Source organism: Harpia harpyja, chromosome 3 (genome assembly GCF_026419915.1).
Source record: "Harpia harpyja isolate bHarHar1 chromosome 3, bHarHar1 primary haplotype, whole genome shotgun sequence".
NCBI classification, from domain to species: domain Eukaryota; kingdom Metazoa; phylum Chordata; class Aves; order Accipitriformes; family Accipitridae; genus Harpia; species Harpia harpyja.
This window is the reverse complement of record NC_068942.1, coordinates 43873120-43896570: the sequence shown is the minus strand read 5'-3', so window position 1 is coordinate 43896570 and position 23451 is coordinate 43873120. Positions and strand designations below refer to the sequence as shown.

Below are 23451 nucleotides of genomic sequence, written 5' to 3'. Positions count from 1 at the left end.
CATGCACTTTCAAAGGCTCCTTAGCAACCCAGTAGACAATGGGGCTTTCAGGCATGTTCCACAGCAGGGCTGCCCAGTTTAAACTTCAAGACACTTAATGGTCTTGTCTCCACAGCAGGTACACCACCCCTGGCTGTCCATTATACTTTTTGACAACTTGCCATTTTGGATTGTATATAGTGCTTTTGCCCATGTCAAGTTGTCATTATTATCCCATTCTGAGTACATTAGCCAAGACTATCCTTTTTAAAGGAAGTAAAAAAATGGCCTTTTAAAAACTAGAGACAGTATTTTTTCAGGTCCCTGAGAATAGTGGAGGCTATTTGTCATGGTTTAACCCCAGCCAGCAACTAAGCACCACGCAGCCACTCACTCACTTCCCCCCCCACCCAGTGGAATGGGGGAGAAATCGGGAAAAGAAGTAGAACTCGTGGGTTGAGATAAGAACGGTTTAATAGAACAGAAAAGAAGAAAATAATAATGATAATACTAATAAAATGACAACAGTAATAATAGAAGAATTGGAAAATACAAACGATGCACAGTGCAATTGCTCACCACCCACCGACCGATGCCCAGTTAGTCCCTGAGCGGTGATCGCCCTGCCCCCACTCCCCCCAGTTTATATACTAGACATGACATCACATGGTATGGAATACCCCTTTGGCCAGTTTTCGTCAGCTGCCCTGGCTGTGTCCTCTCCCAACTTCTTGTGTCCCTCCAGCCTTCTTGCTGGCTGGGCATGAGAAGCTGAAAAACCCTTGACTTTAGACTAAACATTACTTAGCAACGACTGAAAACATCAGTGTTATTGCTGACATTCTTCTCATACCTAGCTCAAAAACATAGCACTATACCAGCTACTAGGAAGACAATTAACTCCATCCCAGCTGAAACCAGGACAGTATTTGAGAACATAGAGTTGCATTGCCCTTCTTCCATCTACAACAATAAATCACCTCCTGGGTAGGTGCTGGAGCTTTGTAGCCTTATTGCAGGAGTGTCAGAGGAAGTATTTTGATTGAAAGCGTTTTATCTCACATCTACCCGAGACCCTTGCATACACCAAGGAGCTGACTGATTCTGGTCTGACTTGAGTGTGGGATATGGGAAAGAGAGAGAGAAAATCAGCACAGGATGCCAGCAATAGCAGAGGGGTTGTGCTTTGCCCTATGTAAGGCAATATGTGAAATATTTAACTTCAGATTGCATCACAAAGAGAAAGAACAACAGTCAAATTGGATGATTTCAACTATTTAAAAGATTTTATCCAAGACTGTGGGGATCTGTAGCTGGAAGCTAGGTGCATGTTAGTAGCTGGGGGAAACAAAGTTAATATTTATTTTGAATTCTTCATCGAGTCACTCTTGATTTTGCATTTTGTCTCCCTTCTCATTGCAGCTACGCTTTCCAACTTAATTGTTTGTCAGGGAGCAACAAAGGCTGGCAGCTCCTAAAGGGATGGGGACCTGAGTGCAGTAACATGGCTGGCAGGGCAAGGACTTCACTATCCAGGGCCCCATCCCACAGCCCATGAGCAAGGTGCGCAGGGCAGGCCTGGAGATGGCCACCACATTCAGCCAAGAGTCCAGATCATCAGGCAATTCATAAGGATAAGGCAGGTCTAAAGTCAAGCCAGGATGTCAGTCCACGGGTCAGGCCCGGCAGTGCAGAGCTGGAGACCAGTGTCCTACCTACATCACTGGGGCAGGCATTGCTGGGGTGGAGACTTATGGCCCCAGGCTGGGCTGAAATGGTGCTCCTGGGCCAAGGGCAGGCCTCAGGGGACTATAGGACTCTTATCACCTCTGTTTACATACAGCAACACTGTCAACTGATAGCCGAGCAATATACATAGAGACTTTCAACCTGGAAACTGGGATGAACGTGTTCATTCTGATGCTAAGGATTAGGCAAGTAGCTGTTGTTATTATTATTGTTATTATAATTCACAGCACAAACAATAATGGTTAAGAGCAGCCACTGTTACCCACAGTTAACAGTAATTTGTGTTGTATATCTGAGGAGCTAAGCAAGTTTAGTTTCAGAGGGTTTTTCCATCAGCAACATCTTCAGATTATTTATTTGCATTATGTTATAATAATGTTTAGAAGCTGCAGGGGTGAGCAGGGACCCATGTTACTGGGCACTGTATGAACACATAGGAGGCAACCGCACCCACTTAATGAAAGGTGGCCATTTAAAGAGATGGTACAGGTGAATGGCAAGAGAAAAGATACATCATCAACCCTGTGTCACAGAGGTATGGGGAAGCAAAGTGGCCAGACTTCAGCCAAACAGCCAATCTGCTGTACACTCGGGACTGAAGAGAACTGAAGCAGGGTGCAACGCCACACTTGTAAAGAAGGAGATAGGAACTGACATCATAAGCTGTAATCCAAAAAGCCAGATGCTGCTTAACCCTGAATGTGTCTAAACTGCCTCCCTCTTGGACCAGGACAATCTTTGTTCCCCTGCTGAGCATGCCCAAAACTACCCCAACCAAGGCACTGTCATTCTCTACTCCTGTTGCAGTCGACTGAGACCCAGAAAATCAGCATGGTGGCACATAATACCCCCAGATAACTTGGTCTGCCTGATGTGCTCTGATCCCTCCTACCACACGTTGGCAGCTGAATACAGAATCCTGAAGAAACAGCCAAGCTCCTTCAAAAACACGCTGCTGGGGCCACTGACTGCTTTTTGTATAATCACCTGTTAGGTAGATTACAGGGAACTGGAAACCTGGGCTCTCTTAGTTCTGCAGATTTAAAGCTCACCTCATCAAGGACAGCACCCAAACCTTCAGATTACAGAGCTGGTGTAGGCACCTTACATCCTTCTTGCTCACCACACAGCAAAGGATGCAAGAGCCTTGGGCTTGTTCCCAAAGCAATTTATGCATTTAACATTGGGTCAAGACAATCCACAAAAAAAAGAGATGGGTGCTCCTACACATGTTCCCTAGCTACTAAGCTATGCTATTCCAACACCCTCAAGATGCCTATTGATTAGCGTCCAGGCATTAGATGCCCAGGTAGTAGGTCTCTTTTTCAGTCAAGCTAAGTATCATACTCTGCAGCTGCATTGTAGCTGCATTCCAGTCATTCTAGAAAAGTTATCAAAGCTAGTGGTACAGGACATTGATTAGAGAGATGCATATACGCATCACAACTTATTCACGGAATTTAGGTATTCCTTATCCTATACCTAAGCCTCTCTTTGCAGTCCTTTCATAGGACCTGAACATAAAGGAAATTAAGAAATCACAAAAATATTGAAAGCTGTCTCAAAACTGGTCCTAATTTTTAACTTTTCCATTGAGTTTTTTAATTGTATGTGCAAAGTAGGGTAAAATGCAACTTGCAAGCTAGTCTTACAGCTTGGTAACAGTGGTTAGTAATTACAAGTGCTTCACTGTCTTTGTATTAATTTCTTTACAAATCACTGGGGGGGGGGGGGGGTTAGAATACTAAAACTTAATTCCCTTTTCTTATTTTACTTGCCGTTCACATTGCATGATTAGCCAGCGGATACAACAGCATGCTGCGATTCTCTGGGGCTATTATAGCATCCAGACAACACAAGAACCTTTTAGCTTCTAGAGTAACACACCAAAGACCACATCTGATGGCAGATGCATCCACAAGTGCCTTCTGATAGGTTCAAGACTACTGTGCTCTACTGACCAGCACCACCTATAGGTACCGCCATGCCAGCTTTAGTCAGTTCATTTTTTTTACTAGTTTTAACCCTTGTCACTCAAAAACCTCTCTTAATTTTAATGAGTGAGCTATATCGATCTATGCCTAAGCAAAGACGGTAGCTCTCCAACTCCCCAGGAGTTCCTCATCCTTTGTTTGGTTAGACACAGGCAGTGGGCAGCTCATTCCCTCAGAACAAGAGGGTACGGCTTCAGTTGATTCATTTGATCTCTGAATGTGGATAGCATTTTACAGCTTTACAAGGCTTAGGGATGGGTTTTGTTTAACCTAATATATTCTGTAAGACATACCCGGAGGGCTCTAACAGGCCCTCACACGTAATCTGTATGAGCAAACAGGCTGTGGCTAACCATTAGACATGTGTACACTACTCAGACTCTTTATTTAGTCAAGCCAAAAACCCACTGCAGTGCCTTCTCAAACAAAAGCGTTCATATATAAAAATATCATCAAACAGTGAAGGAACGTCCGCTGATGAAGAAGAAAATCTAGCAGGATTTGGAGATGGAACTCAATAGATTTTTTTTTTTTCCCCTCACTCCTCCCATCCTAAAATTTTCATAAGCCTGCTCTGGTACACAGGGCATAATCTGGCTACCAGTGTTTTTGAATACTGCCATAACATAAGCTGAAATCCATACCAAAGAAAACCAGTAACAGAGTCCCATCCCACCCACATTTCAGCTTAGTTTGAGGTCTTACTTGGCCATGGCAAACTAATCGAAAGAGCCCACTGCACAAACGCAGCCTGTGGCAGTGCACATTTTCCATTCTCTGCCTATTTTTGTTGATGCCATGAGAGCGGCCCCAGGTTTAGTCACAATTTGCAGTCTTTCACAAAGGACCTATGTGCTCATCTCTTTCAAGTCTAAATGCAGGGAGATTCTGGTTAATGTTGCCAAAGCAAAAAGCTGTGTGTTTGTTTCTACAGAGCTACCGAAACCCAAAGCTTCAGATTAAATACATTTGTTATTTAGGAAGGCAGAAGCTATCACAGATGTCTTGGAAGTGTATTGGTCAGAAATGAATTACTTGAATTCATTTTCCCCGTCACTTATTAACAAACCTGTAAAACAGAAGCAGATCATCATCTGAACAGCAAGCAAAAAATGTGAACCCAGCCACTCAAAGGGTGAGGAAAAAACAACTCTATCTTGCAACAATGATGGAGAAGGTTCAACTGGCAGGGAGGGCAGAGAGGCTGGGAGAGGCACAAAGGCCTCTTGCAAAGTTGGCAGAGTTCATGGCTGTAAGGACAGGTTTGTTACCCTTTGCTAACCTCCTGCCTCCAGCCTGATTTTGGGATGCTGTTCCCGCCCTGCATCCTTACTAATGTCTCAGTTTCTTCCTCCAGTTCCGGGACCGTGGCTCCCCATGAAACACAGCCCAACAGCTATCCTGCAGTAACTACTGTCCAAACCCAAGTACCCCAACTTCCTCTCACCAAAGAATCAGGGAAGGAGGAGGAACAGGAGAGCAGCAGCCCTGGCTCCCCAAGGCACACATGGGCAGGGTGGGCAGCAGAGCCTTGGTTCCCCTTTCCCAGGGCCAATTTTCCGCTCAGCAGTCTGCCCTGGCACCCGCCATGGATGGAAGCCAATTCTGCATGACTCCTTCAGGTAGCAGAGATGTTAATATCAGCATCCCAGCAGAACTGCATTTGCTGCCTTCATTTCCCCACATACTTCTACCTCATGAATGCTATGAAATGCCACAAAGCACTAGTGGTATGTCGCTAACCGCTCCAACTTCACGACAGAGATGGCAACTCCTGACAGGACTACTATCAATAGTCTCTGAATCACTTTGAGATGAATCAGACTGTTAAAATATTTAATAGGCATGCACCAGCTTGGCTGCTTCCTTACCAAGCTCAGACCTTAGAAATTATGAGTAATACTTGCATTGAACAAGGAACTAACATTTAGAAGAAAAATAGTCTCTAGTTCTCCCCTGGTTTTTCCCCCACTGGCTGATCCCAGAGCAACAGTTTTCAGACTGCTGATGAAAATCTTCTGATGAGATTGAATTACTGTATCTTTAAACAAAGGGGAAAAAAGATCATTACATCAATGTTTTCCAAGTAGTTTTTATCTTTCTAAATATTCATGCCATACTTTCTGCTCTCCAAAGGATGAGGAGGCTAGGTGGCACTGCAGGCTAATGGACTAGCTTATTATTATAGGAATTAATTAAGTTAATTTGGTGATCTTATCAACAAGCTTCATGGCTAATATAGATTTCTTCAACCCTCAATCACTGAAAAATTGAAGGCAACAGGCCTAAGTATATAATTTTGCAAGGTCAGTCCTGAAATGAGTAGTCAATAGGAGCCCACTTTTCCTGAAGTACTGCTCATCCTCATAACTTTGCTTGAAGTAATTAAGTAAGTATATAAAAATGTCAATATTGCTTCAGACATATATCAGAGTTTGCCTGTTCTGCCAGTTCCTCACTGTAGGTGTCACGAACACTAAAGCGCGCACATTCCCACCTACAGCCATAACCTAGCCTAATAGAGACAGTGATACCTGCTTCTTTCTGGTTAAAGCCCTGAAATAAAGTTAAAAATAAAATAATAAAATAAAAAAAAATAAAAAATAGCATCATTCTTCCTGTGTTGCCTACTCTGCCTAAGCAGTATGCCAGTATCGGAGGCCTATCTATGTTCGTATTAGGAAAAAATTATATCAGTAAAGGTGTTATGCAGGTACAGTCCTGCTGACCCACAAAAATATACGCAAGGTCTTATTTCCACCAACAAAGCAAAAACCCATAGCAGGCTTGCACCTCCCAGTGAACGCTGTGCCTTGCTCCATCACCGTCATTCCTGACACCTTCTCTCAGTCTCATACCTCCCCACACACACACGCACACGCATCTTTGGTTCTCTGCATTTTCCAACGCTCCCAGACCACATGCTTTAGCCGTGCTCAGGCCCCATCTTGGAGTCTACTGCCTGTTGATCACTCCCACTATCTCCTGTTATTTTATTCCACAAAGAGATTTAATTTATCTTTCTGCGTGTCTTGAAAAAAATACAGAGTGCCTGCCTTGCCCTTACTTGCGTCTTTGCACAGCAATAATCACTGTCACCTTCTATAACAACAATAATTCTCATGTATAAAATAACTGCAAGGAAGGATCTCCAGCTCTGAATTACAGTGAAGATGTTAGTTTGAAGGACGGGCGTTTCTAGAATAAAAGCTCCTGCATGATTATTACTTAGAAAATGACTCCTTATTGAAAAGCAAAATACACCCTTAGCAGTATTCTAACAGAGGCAGGGTAAGTACAAGACACAGCACTTGGGAGGACAACAATCGATTGAGAGAGCAAGGTCTTCCAGCTTCTGAAATGTGACACTCCTACTTGTACAGTGTAATTTTTCTTCCATGCTTTATGACTTACATTTTGATTGTCATGTGTTAAATCTAAGATTATGACATGCCTTACAATGATATGAGGATTGTGCCTTTCAGTCTCCAATAGATCTTGTCTAAAGAACCTGGGGCCTTAAATTACACCATCTGCTCTTTCACCTGTTCCAATAGGATAAGGCTGTGATCCTTAAAGCACATCATATCTGCTACCTTGATTTCACACACACTTTTGTTGCAGTGACACCAGCACTCCAGAATATATAGCAAAAGCTTAACATCATTGCACTTAAGAGACAAAATGGTTGTCCTTACACTAAGGCTCCAAAGACACCCAGACTGCACTCGTGTACTTCATATGGCTGTGGACTTACCAGAGCAGAAAGGTCTTAACCCACACACACACACACACACACCCTAGCCCTCTCCCTTTCTCCTACCAGGGGGCTGTGAATTCGCAGACCAGCACCTCCCTTTCTAACTCCTGATCTCATGAACCAGATGTGGGGAATGGCAGAAAAAAGTGACAGTGCTGTGGCAGGAGAAAAGGAGATGAGCAAAACCCTCTTCCTGGGCAGAATTTGCCGAGTAGGAGACAGGCTGATGTGGCTCCCACAGGGTCCGTAACAGAGTCCTGGGGTAAGAAGGGTGCAGGAAGAAATAGCCTCTACATATCACACCTACCCCACAATGAGCACCACTGTCCTTTCTCACCAACGGGACAAGACAATATCCTTCAGTTCTTCTGTTTTCTAGTCTCATCCATTTTCCTCCCAGGTTCCTCTTGCCATAGAAGTCATCTTTGAGTCCAAGAGGAAATCCTGGCCAGGGAGCTCACAGTGACATGGGGCAGATCTCACAGCTGCTCTGCAAGGACAGAGGGCAGCCCCTCTGCTTCTGTAGTCCTGGAAGAGCCAGAAGAGGGAGATGATTTACCGAGAAGCTGATGAGAAAAGGGAAAGGGGAGGGAAAAACGGGGAGGCAGCAGCTGAAAACTGACCCTTTTTGAACCCATCCTAGCTGAGTCTCAACACGCTTGTGTCTCACATTTTCAGAGGCGAGAAACACCAGGCTTAGCTTCTGCTCTGTTCCCAACCTTTCTCCTGATTTCCACCAAGAACTCCAGTTAGTTCTTGTTATTTATTATTTGGTGAAGGGCAGGGAACTGATCTGGCTGCTGGCAGAACTTCTTTTTATTTTTAGAGGTGATTAAAAAATGGTGGGAAAATAAATCAATTGAGTTGCAAATCAATTGAGTTGAATGGGCAGTCCTTGCAGATCTAGAAACCAAAACATGTCACAGTAGCTGTGGAAATGGCAACTGCTTCTGGTATTCTTCAATAGCTAAAAAGCTCAGTTATAGCACTGCAGCAACACCACCTCTATTCTTCATGAAAATAAAGCCTTATGGGATATGTAGACCCAAATGCTGTGTCCTATATAATTTCCTGCTCACCACTAAATAAGACAGGTGAAAACGGCTGGCAGGCACTAAAGACCAGAACAAATCCTTTGCTGGCTAAGGTGTCCTGAAGCAGCAGATGAGAATTCTGCCACCTTAGCACTACCAGCAGAGAGCCCTGGCTAGCAGACACACCAGCCTGGGACACAACTCTTTAAGTGGGAACCAACAAAGACGGCAATTCATGTCTTTATACCAAGGGGAAATGTTGCTTTCTGGGTGAGAAAGCAGAGACAGTTCTTCCAGTGCCAAAGCAGCAGAGCTAAGCCGTGCAAGGCTCTGCTGTAACACAAGGGCATGCTCCTGACATTGAAAGCGCTATGGAGTGACTAAGCCAAGGGTACAGCCTAAATAGGCAGAGAAAGAGAGAAAGAAGATACAATAGGAAGATCTGCTGTGTTGAACTGTCTGGGTGGAGGGTAATGAAGGAGAAGCACATTATTTGAGTTCCATCAGGCCTCCCCATCCTGCCCCAGAATGACCATCTGTAATGCTCTGGAGGCCCCTCTGGGATGCCAGAGACTGTACCAATTTTAGCACACAAGGACGCAGAGACTATAGGCCCAACACATCATCAGAGAACAAGGGAAAAGGGGTCTAGACAATGAATGGGTTTGATCCAACATAGAGACTGAAGCCAACTGAAGGGTTAAGTCACAGGTGCAGACTTTGACAATCCCCAAAGGAACCTGAATTATTAGAATTGAAAAGGAAAGTCTGATGAAACTGAAAATGTTGGCATGGACATTTTTCCACAAAATTGCTCAGGGTTTCATTAAATATGTATGCCCGTGGGTATACGTTCATATGTACACATAGATTCACATACATATAAAAACCTCAACTTTTGACAAGAGTTCAGTGCATTATTATTCTCACTTTGCTAAAATCCCTTTACCTGCTCCCCAGAGTCCCTCTATGGACAATGGAGAAGAAGGGAATTTGCTTCTTTTGATAAATCCCACTGAGACTGAGTGGGAAATCAATGTTTCCTGAAAAAAAAACACTCTAGCCTTTTGGATGAAAAAGCCAGTTTTTACTAAAAACACATTGCAGCAGAACAACTCCTGTCATTATAAAGAAAGGAACCACTTGCAAAATGGAATCCCAGCAGGCACTCAACCTTTCTCTTTCCCCAGCTTAAAAGCATCCCAGCCTCATCAAGCATCAAGGCCTCAACGAATTTATCCTTAGAAATTTAAGCAGCAGAATTCCACCTTTAGCCACCAAGTCACACATATACACATCCTCTCTCTCCCACTCAGGGAGCTGTCATGCTAATAAACGCAAGGGGCTCAGCTGTATTTTGTATTCCGGGCATACTCCAAAGGGGCTCTTGAGATCTCGCTATGCTGATGGAATTCAGCTTGGCCTCCTTTGCAGCTGTTACTGAGATCCCAAATGGAATCAGATACAGGTCAGGTGTTTTCCATTATATTGAACTGCATTGCTTTTGAAATCTCTCTGCTAATAACATCTCCTCTACGTGGTATGAGAGATTCAGATGCTAGATTCCAAAAAATGTTGGTTTAAAGGAAATTTCTTAAAATCTGCTTAGTGGCATCCTCCGTCCCTGCCACTCAGTTAAACTCATCCGACCTGGAAATGTATCCTGACACCAGCAGCTGAGGGACAGTCAACACTATCCTTTGCACCAGTTCAGCTATGTTTCTGTCAAGATACACCTGCAACAACTCAGAATACCTGAATTTTCCATCTATGAAACTCACTGCTAGCAGTAAGGAGACTTTCACGTATGAGGTCTTTTTAGATATGCGTAGGGTATATAACAGCACAGGAATAACCCTACCTTCCATTCCACCAAGGTTTTCATCAGGGCGATGTGCCCATCTCCTTCATACCTATTCCACTACTTATCACTGGCCAAAGATGAGTTTACCTCCCCTGGGACTACAATGCAAGAGGGGATCAATCATTTCTATAGGAACTAAAGAATCCACAACAGAATATAATCTGAAGAGTTCCCTATAAACTGCCCTGTGTTGCCTCATCACAGCTGTAGGAACCTGTGAGGGAGGCAGCATCTAGAAAGAATAAAGTAGGATAGCTCAAAACCACCATCCAGCAGAGTGCCCGAGGTTACAGAGATTGGCTTGGGACTGCAACTTCTTTGTGGTACACAGCAGCAGAGCAGTGGCAATCAATGGCTGTAAGTAGAGCAGATAGGCAAGAGGTGAGGATCTAGGAGAAAAAGACAGAATGTGGAGCTACAGGAATCAAGGTGCAGCCTTCAGAGCCATGTTTCACGTGTGCACAATGGCACCTCCATCCACTCGGGACTACTAGGGACACATCTTTGTACAGATGCTTGCCACGTCTTGAAGCTCCGCTTTTCCTTGATGTGTGTTCTACTGGAACAGTTACAGAGTCAAAATACTTTGGTAATCTCATCTTTAGATGTACTCAAGGGTCATACCCTATCCAATGTCTGACTTGCTGAGTCCAAGCTATAAGGAAACCAATACCTTCGCTCTCATTCATACTAATCCCATCCTTCCGTCGTGCCTAGCCCAAAGCATACTTTGTTTTCATACAGTCATTAAAACACCAGCAAATCGCAGGTCTTAGAGTTATGATGGTCCATGTACCTGGAGTCTCCCAATCTCATTGAGTTACACTAGTTTCTCAGGTGAAGGGAGAAAATGCATAGGCTCAAGCAAGAAACATTCTGTGCTGTGTTTCTGGTGGATACAGCACACTCTCTGGAGGGTGCTCCACTAGCAGTGCTGCAAGCATGATGCTATTTTCCATCATCTTCCCATTTCCCCTTTGACCGGCTCGCATTCACACAGACACTGCCTGATAAGAGCAGCACTCGCTTTTGAGCAAAGTTTGCAGACTGCAACTGTGGCTGCCCAAAAAGAGGTGGAGGCGGCACTTCTCTCTGCTCCTCTCTCAAAAGTCAGCACCAGAGCTGTTGGATTTATCCCCAGAATAATCTCTGTGTTGATAGCAGTGAGAAGCTAAAAGAGACCAGGAGATGTGAAAACTCTCCAGGGAAGCATTTCAGAGCCAGGTCCTCTAGGAAAGCTTTTGCCTCTCTCAGAGAAGCCCCGGAAGGTCAGGAGATAAAACCTTTGCATCAGATGTCCTTTGCTCAGCCTGAATGTCTGAAGCCTCTTCTGTTTGCTGGAAAAAGGCCAAGCCAGAGCTCTGAGCACTGACAGGAGAAACCCGCTCCCGCTCAGGTAGGAAGTCAAATTCAGCAAGAGCAGAGGACACGGCCACAAACGTTTTGCCTTCTGGCAACTCAGTTCTAACCCAGCTCACGTTGTGCCTCCGAACCGCACAGCTGACAGATGTGTTCTGCTTATCACTTACTAGAAGAGCACCAAAGAGAACGGATTTCAGTGATCATACCCTCTCCCTTCTCCACTACCAAAGAAAATGCTATTTACCTAAATGAGGAGGAGGTATTCAACCATACAAGACAGCTACAGGATGGGTGCTCAAGGAACAGATACACTCAACTGAGCAATGTAGAGTGTGTATGTATAAAACAGAAGCCTATTTCCTAATAAGCTATACCTGCCAAGCAAAATATCTTGTTCTAACACATGGTGTCTTTGACATTTACCTTCAGTCGTGAGGAGACTTACAATTCACAAGTGCCATAACCATGTATGATTCATCAGCTGTCTCCACTGGACTGAAAAATAAATCAGATTGAAACCATCATCTTATTTTATAGATGCTTATTAACACGTTATTTAATGTGCCAAGTTTGTTTTGCTTTGTGTAGTTGAAGGATTTTTTTAGGATTTTTGTTTATTTTATATACAGCTCAAAAGCACTTTGACATAAAATGAATTACACCTTAAGAGTGCTTTGCTGCTCAGAATTCATGTTTGCTTTGCTTTTTAAAAACAATGTCCCTCTCCTACTATATTGAAACTCTGGACAGCCGTCCCACTGAATTCAGAAGCAAAAGCAGACCCAAAAGACACAGGGAGCAGAACAGACTTTAGTGCTAAGAAACAGCAGCAATTTCACAGGTCCGGGCATCATGGCACAGGGGAAAGAGGAAGTGTCCTACCACACTCAGAGAGCAATGCAAGGTGGAGGCATAAAAGGAAGAGCCCGTGCGCCAGTCTAAATGCGGGTGGTGAGGTACAGCCCAATTCTGCAGGGTGCTGAGGGCCTCTTGGACAGCGATGAGAACATCTTGTGGTGCCAAGTCTCTGGTCACTGAAGTTTAAATGCCCCTGTAAAATAATGCTCTTAAAAAGGAATTGCAAATGATTCCCCCCCAAAAAAGAAGAAAGAATGCCCCTATTCTCCCTGCTGCTGGGCTTTCGTGCAGTTTTCAGCATGTGCCCACTGGCTGATGCCCACTTAGCCTAGCTGAACTCACCACGCTGCTTAAAGACAGTAGCAAAGGCTGGATGTGGCCATGATTCTGGGAGGCAGGACAGAATTAGGCCCTGGGCAACAGTCCCGCTGTCGGGCAACACAGACTGCATCACTGTGCACACACCGCTACAGCGGTGATCCCCGTCAGTGCCTCTACTGATCCCCAAACTGCAAACATGCTTCCCGCGAGGCTTTGACTCACAGGCTGCAAGTGAGCACCACTACTGCACTTTTTAGAAGAGCTCGTAAAGACTGCAATTCCTTTTCATGTCCTGAAAACCTGGAGCCCAGTGACAGCTTGCTCTGAGCACTGCAGAAAGTCCCTTCAGTAAAATTTCACTGGCACACGGGTCCAGACAGCCCCAGTCTCCGCTTCCTCTGCCCTTCCAACCCCAGAGTGCTCTAAAGGCTCCGATTCCTTCTGCTCTGCTTCTAGATAGCTGGGTACCAAAACCCAGGGGCACCGGCTGTCATCCGCAGGACTGGCATGGGATGGCCACTCCATCACAGGGGAGGATTAAGAGATCCCAGGAGCAGAAGCTAACAGGGGCCAAAGTAAAGCCCTTAGCATCTCAGTGCAGGCAGCAGCAGCTGCAGTATTCTGGGATGGCCGGCACTAAAAATAGTAGTGATGGTAGAAGAGCTGTTTTATTGACACATGCCACCATATAACTTGACACATGCTGAGCTGGCCTTACCCACTAGTGCTTCCACCAGTTGTGTTTATAGCTGCAACCTGGGAGGTATTTTAGGATTACATCCAAAGTCTGTCACCAAACGCAGACACAGACACACACTCTCATAGTTTGCACATCTAAACATTGACTTTTGAATAGTTCTCAGACAAATGGATTTTGTAGGCAGTCCATATATAGCATAGGCACGCAGAAGTCCATGTATTTAAGCTGTACCTTTGCAGGGGATGCTTATAAACATAAAGCTGAGTGCATGAAAATGGAGATGAAGTAGCTGCCAGCCAGAAGTGACAGCCTTCAAATACTATCACTCCTGGTTTAACTTTCATTAAAAATGACAGGATAAAATGGCTCTCACACAACTGTGGTGCTATGAGAAAGAACCACTTCCAGCGCAGGTATCTCCTAATAACAATATTCTAAAAAAACTCAGATTATCAAACTCATGTAGCTCTATTCCACTTAATTAAAACATTACTAGTAATTAGGGCACCCCACTGGCTTCCTTCCTCCCTTCCTCCTGATACTGCCTATCCTTGAAATTCAAATTTGAACCACCCTGAAGCGTGGAGGGTGTTTCAACTCCGGATTCATTTCAAAGCAGTAGGTAGATAAAGCCAAGCAACAGAGTTTGGATTGAAACTCCAATCAAAATCTCTTTAAAGTTCAGGAGAGTAGGACTGAGATCTGAAATTTGGAGCATTCACCTCCATTTACAGATAACTAAGGACATATTCAGCCTTTCAATCACTTCAAGAATGAATCTGTCCCATTAGACCTGGTAGATCTGCACAATTTAAATCTAGGGCCAAATAAAGGTAACAGCAAATATTTTCACCTTATTGGCATATTGATTGTAAAATATTTTTTTTTCTCCTATAACTGGGAACAGTCTGAGCGAAGGAAACTCTCAGCAGACGAAAAAAGAATGGATTGAAGCATAATATAGTATGTCAGAAAAACAGTCTGCAGAGTGAGGGTCCAACAAAAGACACCAACAGCAGGAGGGATTAGATACAAGTATATTGGAAATAAAACCCTGGAACACTAGTATCCAATTCCATAGTTTTCAAGCCTACATTTCCCCCCCGCCCCCACTCACTCTCATTTGTGGAAAACTTGCTAGGCTAAGAGAAAGGCATTGCATTAAAGCCAGATAAGAGAGGCAACCACAGTGTCCCTCTTTTTTTTTGTCTTGAAGTAATCCAGAATCAGCAACTAAGCAGCCCTTTCACTCCTAGTTTTGCAACCCAGACCATCTTTTACCATTTTGTTCTGGAAAATAAATAAGGAAAGCCATTTTAAAACCTTAGACCACGTTTTCTGCATTTGTATGCATCATGTTGTTCAGCTCTGGTAGAAGGTTTAGCATGAGCAATATCTCACCTCCTTAAATCCAGCTACCCTGCAAGCTCAAAATGCACTCTGTGCCACTGTTAGCAATGCTGCTGCAGTTTTACCACTGTGCTGTTGAATTCAGGAGAGACTCCAGCCTGTGTTTCTGCCCATTAGGAAGACTGCCAGCTGCTTATTTGCCTCCAACCTTCCTGTTGCCATAACTGTTGATGTTTGAAAGAGAGAAGGATAAAGACAGGGAAAGGAGAGGGCATTCTGTGGATAAAAGAACCTTATCTGCCAATATTCTTAAGCGATCTCAGATTCTGAACAAGATACAAGAGTGGAACAACCTGGAAATGGAAAGGAGCTGTTAGAACACCACTAATTACTTGGTTCTCCGCAGAAATGAGATAACTACTTCTAAGGGCTGCATGTATTACTCCCCCAACACTACAGGGTCACTATAGCTTTATTAAATTGTCCCAGAAGACAAAGCACTCCCTGTTGGGAGCTCTTCCACTTGCTTCACTGCAATGTTATCAGATCACTCCTTCCTGAATCTCTCTGGGTGCTGCCATCTGCAAAGGGTTGGCTCTGACTTCTATACAATTTTAGAGCTTATGGGAGTCACAAAAATCCAGTCAGTGACTTTTTCATGAGCTGAGCACTGAGAACTGCCCAGAATAGTCACTTAAAAAGAAACATAGTGCCTTCCAGAGGGAGTCTTTTGAGTTGGCGCTCTTCTGACCTGCAAAACACCAGCAAAGGCCCTAGAGAGTTAGTGCAGCTTTCCTTTGGCATCTCAACCAAAAATCATACTATCTCTTAAGATCAGCTCCTGTTCCAGAGGACAGGAGTGTAGAAAACACTGTATGATGTTCCAAAAAGGCACAGGGAGGAATCTGGAGAACTGTAAGCAGAAAGTCTTACTTTTCCTCCTGGTAAATTTGAGTGGTGAGAGAAGAGGTAAAACAAGTTCATGGAGGAGCAAAGCAAGTAAGAGCCTCTACCCAGAGCTCACCTGCAGGAGGAGGGACCAGAGCTCTCTCTTTGGAACAACCTTTGCATTCAATGATACGTTGCCAGCCACATCAGCACCCTGAAGCATCTCTCCATGTGTGGAATTTTAGCTGACTTGAAGCTTGATAATAAAGGTAAGAACCTATCATAATCAACATAATACGTACTGAAACTAATAGAAAAACTAGGACTCATTATTTAAGATGCTACCTTAAAGAGTTTAGCCGTCTGTATAACTAGTGTGTATAACTAGACACTTCTAATGTGCCACTTATTATGGTTTGCAAAGCTGAAGATGTGCCAGGTAAAATATTAAAGCTCTCCATTCTTCTTCCCTCTTCCTGCTCTTTTAAGGTTATTTCAATAATCGACATGTATCCTCTTAGGCAAGGGAAAACAATACAGCCAGTCACTGATGCTGGCATAGATCATCTTGCTGGAGACCCTCTCCATGCAGCCATGTGTGCAAGCAGCTGTGAACAAGTGGCTATGAGCGACAGCTCTTCAACAGTCTGTGTTGTTAAAGCCTGGGGATAAACACACAGGCCCAAATGATAAGCTTAAACCATACTAACAACTGTTTGAGAAAGAGTTCCTTCATCAATAACAGCTATTAGCACATCTGAGTCTGACTCATCTCTTTCACCATCTGCGACAACATGTCATTTGCACTGATCCCTCATTTTCCTTGCTCCACATTCTTCTTAGCATTCATGCTTCCCAACTTGCAGGAACATTTGTCTGATCCTTCCCCATAAAACGACAACCATCAACATGTGTATTTAGATGAGCCACTGATCATAACCAAGAACACTGCACTGATTTGATATCACCATCTTGGGAACCAATGAACTGAGAATTGCTACTGAATCACTAATACTCAGTGATTATATCTTCAACAGGCAGTGATTGTATAGATGGGTCATTTCTGTGTGTACACAGTATTACTTCATTTTTTTCATCCCTGCTCTACTACACACTTAAAAATATGTTCACATATAGAAAGTATATCCCATGCCCTCATGAAAAGCATGGGGTCTAAACCATACAAATAATGTGCATCAGAAAGAATTTACCAGGGCAATTGTTAAATGACAGATATACACCATTAGGTGTGGTTTCACAAAACAAGCATCCTACTTTGAACACCTTCGATTTAATCCATACGGGAGATGTACATAATACCTTTAAAAGGCAAGTCAAGCAATTCAAATTAATCTCTGAAGCAGAATCTCAAGAGGACAGCTTTGGGGCACACTAGGGTTTCCCTCCTGCTAACCCATCCCTGTCCCACGGGTGATAATTACCTCTCTGCCCTTCAGTAAGGGCAAATAGAGATCTCTTCTGCACAGGGAAAAAACAGTTTTCTCTCTCAAATTGTCTATCTGATTAACATAATAAAGTTAAATTCAGAGAAAATGCTTCGGCCTGTATTTAGCCTCAAGTTTGTGGTTTCCATTTCAGGCTTGAAAAAGTTCTTGTTTCCCTCCACTGCATGGAGGAGCTGGTGACAGGCAGAAAACTTTCAGAATTAGGTGGAGAAAGGTCACATATGTTTTGCTGATGGCCCAGCAAAAAAGCAATATATTTCAGGCATTGAAAAAAAATCACTAGAAGGCCATAGCAAAGCAAAGTTACAGAGAATGGTTTCCAGTCTGGTGCTTTTAAAATAGATCAGCATTTGATAAGCAAGAGGGACAACTCTCTGCCATCCTTCTCCCACCTGCTCCCACTGCCAGGAGAAGCATGGTGGGAACACTGGCCTAACATTGTTTTTCTTTTCTCAGCACAAGACGTTCATCCTCTGTATGCCCTGTTGTTAAGCTCTGAATCAGAAACGGTTGCCCCTATTAAAAGGCAGCCTACAATCTCACCTCTAAAATTTTAAATATCACGACCGTGAGAACCTATTTCAGTCAGGGGAAGCCATTGAGAGCAAATCCCTTTAACTTGAACAACTTTAAAATCAAGGGCATGTCGGCTTTATGCAAAAATAAGTCTGCATTTTGGGAAAATAGGGCCTGCTTCTCAAAGAATCAGCACAGATACTCACACGACACTGACTAAGGCACACGCAAACCGTGGCACAAGGTGGCCCAGACCTCGTCCTTCAGCAACAACTGTTGAGTCCTCGGGGTTATTCAAACCTTCATCCCTCTCCAGCCAATCTTTTATAATCAGTGCCTTTCACATCCAGCCCACATCTCCATACTGCAGTGTTCACCCTGAACAACAGCATACATGTTCTGACATGAGCATTTAAAATAGCACTTAGAGACGGCAGTAGCAGAGTAAAGTGGTTTCCCTGGAGCAGCACTTTGACTATGCTTTTTTTTTTTAACCACAACCACAGAAGTCCGTGTGCTGGATTGTGTTTGGTTTTATTTTCCAGCTTCATACCACAGCTTCAGAACCGCGTGTTCTCATTCAGCTGATCAGTTCTCTTACATCCTCCATTTAGGATTTTTATAAGTATTTATACACTACAAACAAATTCAGTAGCCAAAATGGGACATACCAGCAGTTCAAGGAAAGATTAATTAAAGCTTGCCAGACAGGGAGAACTTGAATACAGAATGGGGCAGGCTTTTTCCTCCTCATCCCAGCATGTCTAATTGTTCACACAAGAACATCTGAAGTCCTGTTTCAACATCTGAGCGAAATGCAGCGGAGCCCATAAACCACTGCGCTGGACAATTTCGGTACAGATTCAAACACTCCCTTTTAATTACCATTAGAAGAAAGTTAAGTTTGATCAGATTCCTTGACAATGTCTATACACAACACTTCCTTGGTGGTTTATAGTTAACTGGCAAAGCTGGTACCACTGCTAAGGAAAAGATTCAAGCAATTTAAGAAAAAGGACTCAAGACTGAAATTTCTTTGTAGAACTGTGATCTTCAAGTGCTGGGCTGGCAGACAAACTGGCTTTTTGTGGCACTCTTGCTGCAATTCAGCCACGTGGCATGTGACAGCTCAGCTGGGACTCAGAAGCCCCACACTGCTGCAGGGACTTGGTTGAAGGGGCCAAGGAGCTTGGTTTCTGCAGGGAAGCTCCCAGCATAGAGGAGGACTGCTATGCCAAGCAGACCACATCTCTACCATATATCCCACTGATACCTACCCTGCTCCTGCAAGACCTCTCTGCCTTTTCTGCCCTGACTTCCTACCTGATTTCTGCTCCCTCCCCATGCAACACCAACATGGCAAAGCCAAGAATACCTGAATACTTCCCTTGTATAAAAGCACTTTACAGCCAAAGGTATTATCTTTGCCATTAGAGTGCGTGACCAACGTGCGTTTTTGTGCATCAGCTGACAACAGCCTGTGGAGGAGCATAAGCAGAGCTGCATAAAGTCTTCTCTAAATTCACAAGACACCCTTCTGAAGAGCATTATTTACACAATGAAAGAAAAAAATAATACACATAATCATGGATTACCTTTTAAAATTAAATTTCTGAACTATATTCCCAAACTTTGTACTATACTTGCTATATTTAGAAAGAAGGAAGTGAAAGGAGCCCTAAATATTATAATTCTTTTATCCCCTTTCCTTCCATGTTTTATTGGTTCAGTGATTTAGAAGTTTACTAAAACATGCTGATGAGCAATGAATGCAAAAGACCATTTGGGGTAACTGTGACCCCACTATTTCATGTGTTGCATTTGGACTGCCATACAGCCTATGTACTTAAGTGAGACAGCAAGTATTTCACCAGTTAAGCAAGTAATTTCTTTCATACAGTCTCCAGTTCCACCTGGGAATCCCCATGCTAACAACTTTTAACACCAAATTGCTAGTATCTCAATCATTCTAGATTTAAAAACCCCCCCATCTTTAAGAACCCAAGCATGTTCCTGCACTAATGGATGTTAAATAACCACAGAACCATCTAACACAGACTACTTCCTATTTAACAGCTTGACGTCCTTCAATTAATGCCAGCAATCTACCTTGAAAACTATCTATGAACTCAAAATTTGAAGTGATTCAGGGAGACAGAGCTTCTTGTCTATTTGCATGAATGTTATTAACATCCAGAGTAGCTCTAATGGTTCATCAAGTGCTTATTACTAGTTAGACTAAAGTAGCTGAAGCAGGTGGCTGTGTCAAAGATGGAAAACACAGCATGGCTTACACCTTATACTGCTACTTTTCCATTCCCAGAAAACACCGTGTTTAAATCAGCCAGCCCCAGCTGTGTTCCCCGACTTCCCACCCCCCTGCCCCATGCAAGCATACTGAATCAGGTTCAGCCTTTATTTCTTTTGAATCTCATTTCCTTCTTAGGAGCACACTTCCCTCACACACTCACTATGAACAAGAACAAAGAGGTTTTCTTCAGCCCTTCTTTTCTCATCTACTCTAACTCTCCACCCAAAACTTTTCCCAGACATGTTGTTAGCCATGGATATATAGACAACCCTGCTCTCAAGCACAAGTACAACTGTCTTTCCAAAACTGCTTGCCTTTGCTAAACTGTCTGTCTTCCTTCTCTGGAAATACTCTGTCCCAGCAGAAGAACGACATGCTTAGCATAAACTGCTCTTCTGCTGCACTGTCCCAAGTAGTGGATACATAGTCACCTAGCTGGTGAGTCCCGAGATCTGCCTATCCTGCCCATCCAACCCACTGCAGGAGATGGGGTACAGGTCTAATGTGGATTGCCACACTCTAACAACTGGAAACATCTTTCCTCCCAGGACCACCACGGTCAGGAACTTGGAAAGGTGAGACAGACACATCGTTAAGGGCAAAAAGGGCAGGCGTGGAGCTAGGAGTTCTCACGACATCAACAAAGGTCTTCAGAGGCGTTGCCAAAACTGGAACCCAGCCCTTAGTGCTGTAGAGACTGGACCATCCTGCTTAAAATATTGATACTCAGCAAGAGCTTCTAGTGTCCACATCATCACAGAGTGAAGCTCTTAGGGCTTCTCTGGGCTCAGTTTAGAGCTGATCAGAGACTCTTACCGCTCCAACTGTACAGCCTCCACTACCTCAGAGGAGAACACGCTCGTGCTTGGTGTTCTTGTGATCTGTCCTCCAACACCTGACAAACCAGCCAGAACAAGGGCAGTCACAGAACTAAGTTCCAACATTCTTTTCCAGAGGGAAAAGGAAAAGAATAATTAACACCAAGTCCGACAGCTAGTTAGAGCAACTAAGGGGACACAGTTGAATTAATGAATATCAGTACCTGCTGACACAGAGCAAAAGCAGCAATTTTTCTATGACAATTGCGTTTGTGTCACGGTAAAAAATGCAAGCCAGGCACAAATGCTAGGCTGCCGAGAGGTGGTGAAAAGGGATGAGAGGGAAGAGAACTTTACCAAAGGGAAACATGGCTGGAAGACTTGGACATAAACACAAGCATGAAAGCTTGGTAAATGATCTCCAACCGTTCACATGCCACTTTGAATAATTACCCTGCACACTTAGCACAGTTACTCTTCTTTACTAAGAGTGCCAGCCTAGGAAGTTGGTTTTGACAGCCAGGTGGGAGATATACAGCTCACTCCACAGTGAAGTTTGCCTGCCATCAGTTACAGCTGCAGCAGCAAGGACAAAAGCTTTCAAATTAGACAAGGAAAGCCGTTTTGAGTCTGCACAACATTGCTCTTCATTTAAACCAGCGTACATTCTCATCATACGTGGATCCTTCTTCAAGGCCTGGAGTCCCCCCTCAGCTGCACGTGGGGAGAGACAGAGCAGAGCTCCAGAGAGGACACGTACCAAGCACAGCAGCATGGATGCAGCATGAGTCTGCCTAAAGCTAGTCATGAGGAAAACCCTGAGGACAAGGGTATAGTCAAGGCCCTCCTTCACACTTCTCCACATAACCCTTCCCTTGGGCCCCCAGCCCATGGGACACTCTCACATTAGTAAGTTATCTGCTCTTTCCTTCAACCCAAGTAGAGGAAAATAACTTCATAGGTAAACCCCACATCAATAAATTAGGAAAGAGGATGGCAGGAAGACCGGCTCATAAAGCTCACCTGACCTGATTATTACCCCTGTATCAGCTTTGCCAGCAAGAGAACAGATTAAGTTTACTGACCACTCAGATGTGATCTACTTAGTACTATGCAACATGCTGATACGTGTATTTAAAAAAAAATAAAAAATCAATGCTATACACAATCAAAATGCATCCGTTAAACAAAGAATCCAATAATCAGGAGATACCAACAGTTACTGAAAAATCCTAACCACGGGGGGAAGCTGCCTCTGTACCAAACTCCATTCAGTGTTTTCACCAATGATCTGGCAGAAGACAAAACCAGTATTGCTAAAGATAGTGGACTGGTAAATAATACAGCAGACAAGGCAGAGAGTCATCTGGGCCTGTCAGTGCACACAGCCAATATGAATAGGAGATGCAGTCATTCAGCAAAACGCAAAGTCAGACACCTTCACCCACACCATGCAGGTCACATCAGGTATGGACATGGATTTAGAAATCGGAATATACAGGCACTGAACACTCATTTCTAGTGTCACACTATGACCAAAAGGGATTGCTCGTTTGATCTACAAACTGGAATTAAGAGAATTTACCTCTCATGTGGCAATGGTGTTTATTCTGTGGTTTACAGATTCCTTAGGGCACTTGAGAAAGCAAATGAAGAAGGGGAAAGCTGTATACCACTTCTAAGAGATTTGTAAAAGTTATTTAAGAAAAGCTAGCTCTTAGGAGTTGGCTTAAATTTGCTTTCCACGTGTCTGCACCTTCACCAAAAGAAATTTAAGCGTTTGCAGATAAAAACAATATGGAAAACTCCTAGTATATGGCACTGCCATGCTCAATAGTGAGACTCCACACATGGTTGGGGTGTCTGGATTTTACAAAGCAATACAGAAACACTGGAAAGGGTGCAGAAAGCCACAGAAACTACTCCAAGAGAGAAAGTATCTTACACTGAGAATCCTGAAGGGCTCAGTTGGCTTCATTTCTTAAAAATAATGTGAGAGGTAAGGCAATTACAACATACAAATCCCCTCACCGGGAGGGACTATCCATTATTAGAGGCCTCTCTAATCTAGCCCAGAACAACCTAACAAACCAGTTGTTGGAACCTAAAGGCAAACTGAAAGTAAGGCACCTTTCCCTCCCACACACTCCTTTCTAGTTTGTTTTAATTAAAAAGTGCCAGAAGTAGTGCATATTCCTATCTTCACATCAAGTCTGGCTGCTCTTTCTCACTGTTATGCCAAAACCAAATACGTACTATTAGCATGTACAATTCAGGAGACTCTGTGAGACACAAATGCCTAGAATATACAGGAAGTCAAACTAGTCGGATTTGTCTTTAAACTATGGCTATGAAAATCCAGGCTTCAGCAGGTCAGTAAGTTCACAATAAGGTTAAGGGAACAGATGAGAATGGGAGAGAAACACGGGGATTTAAGAGTTTCAGCTGCCCTCAGTATTAATGGTAAATGAGTTCTTAAAA

General features: G+C 43.6%; 1 protein-coding gene across 1 annotated transcript in view; it reads right to left on the bottom strand.

The window, feature by feature from the left end:
• LOC128139637 (deubiquitinase DESI2-like) overlaps nucleotides 1-11473 on the bottom strand; it is a 76694-nt gene extending 65221 nt beyond the window's left edge. Inside the window, exon 1 of the mRNA XM_052782320.1 lies at nucleotides 7790-11473. Within this exon, the coding sequence (XP_052638280.1) occupies nucleotides 7790-7867 (78 nt within the window). The 5' untranslated portion in view covers nucleotides 7868-11473. The remainder of the gene's footprint in view (nucleotides 1-7789) is intronic.
• Nucleotides 11474-23451: the final 11978 nt, after the last annotated feature.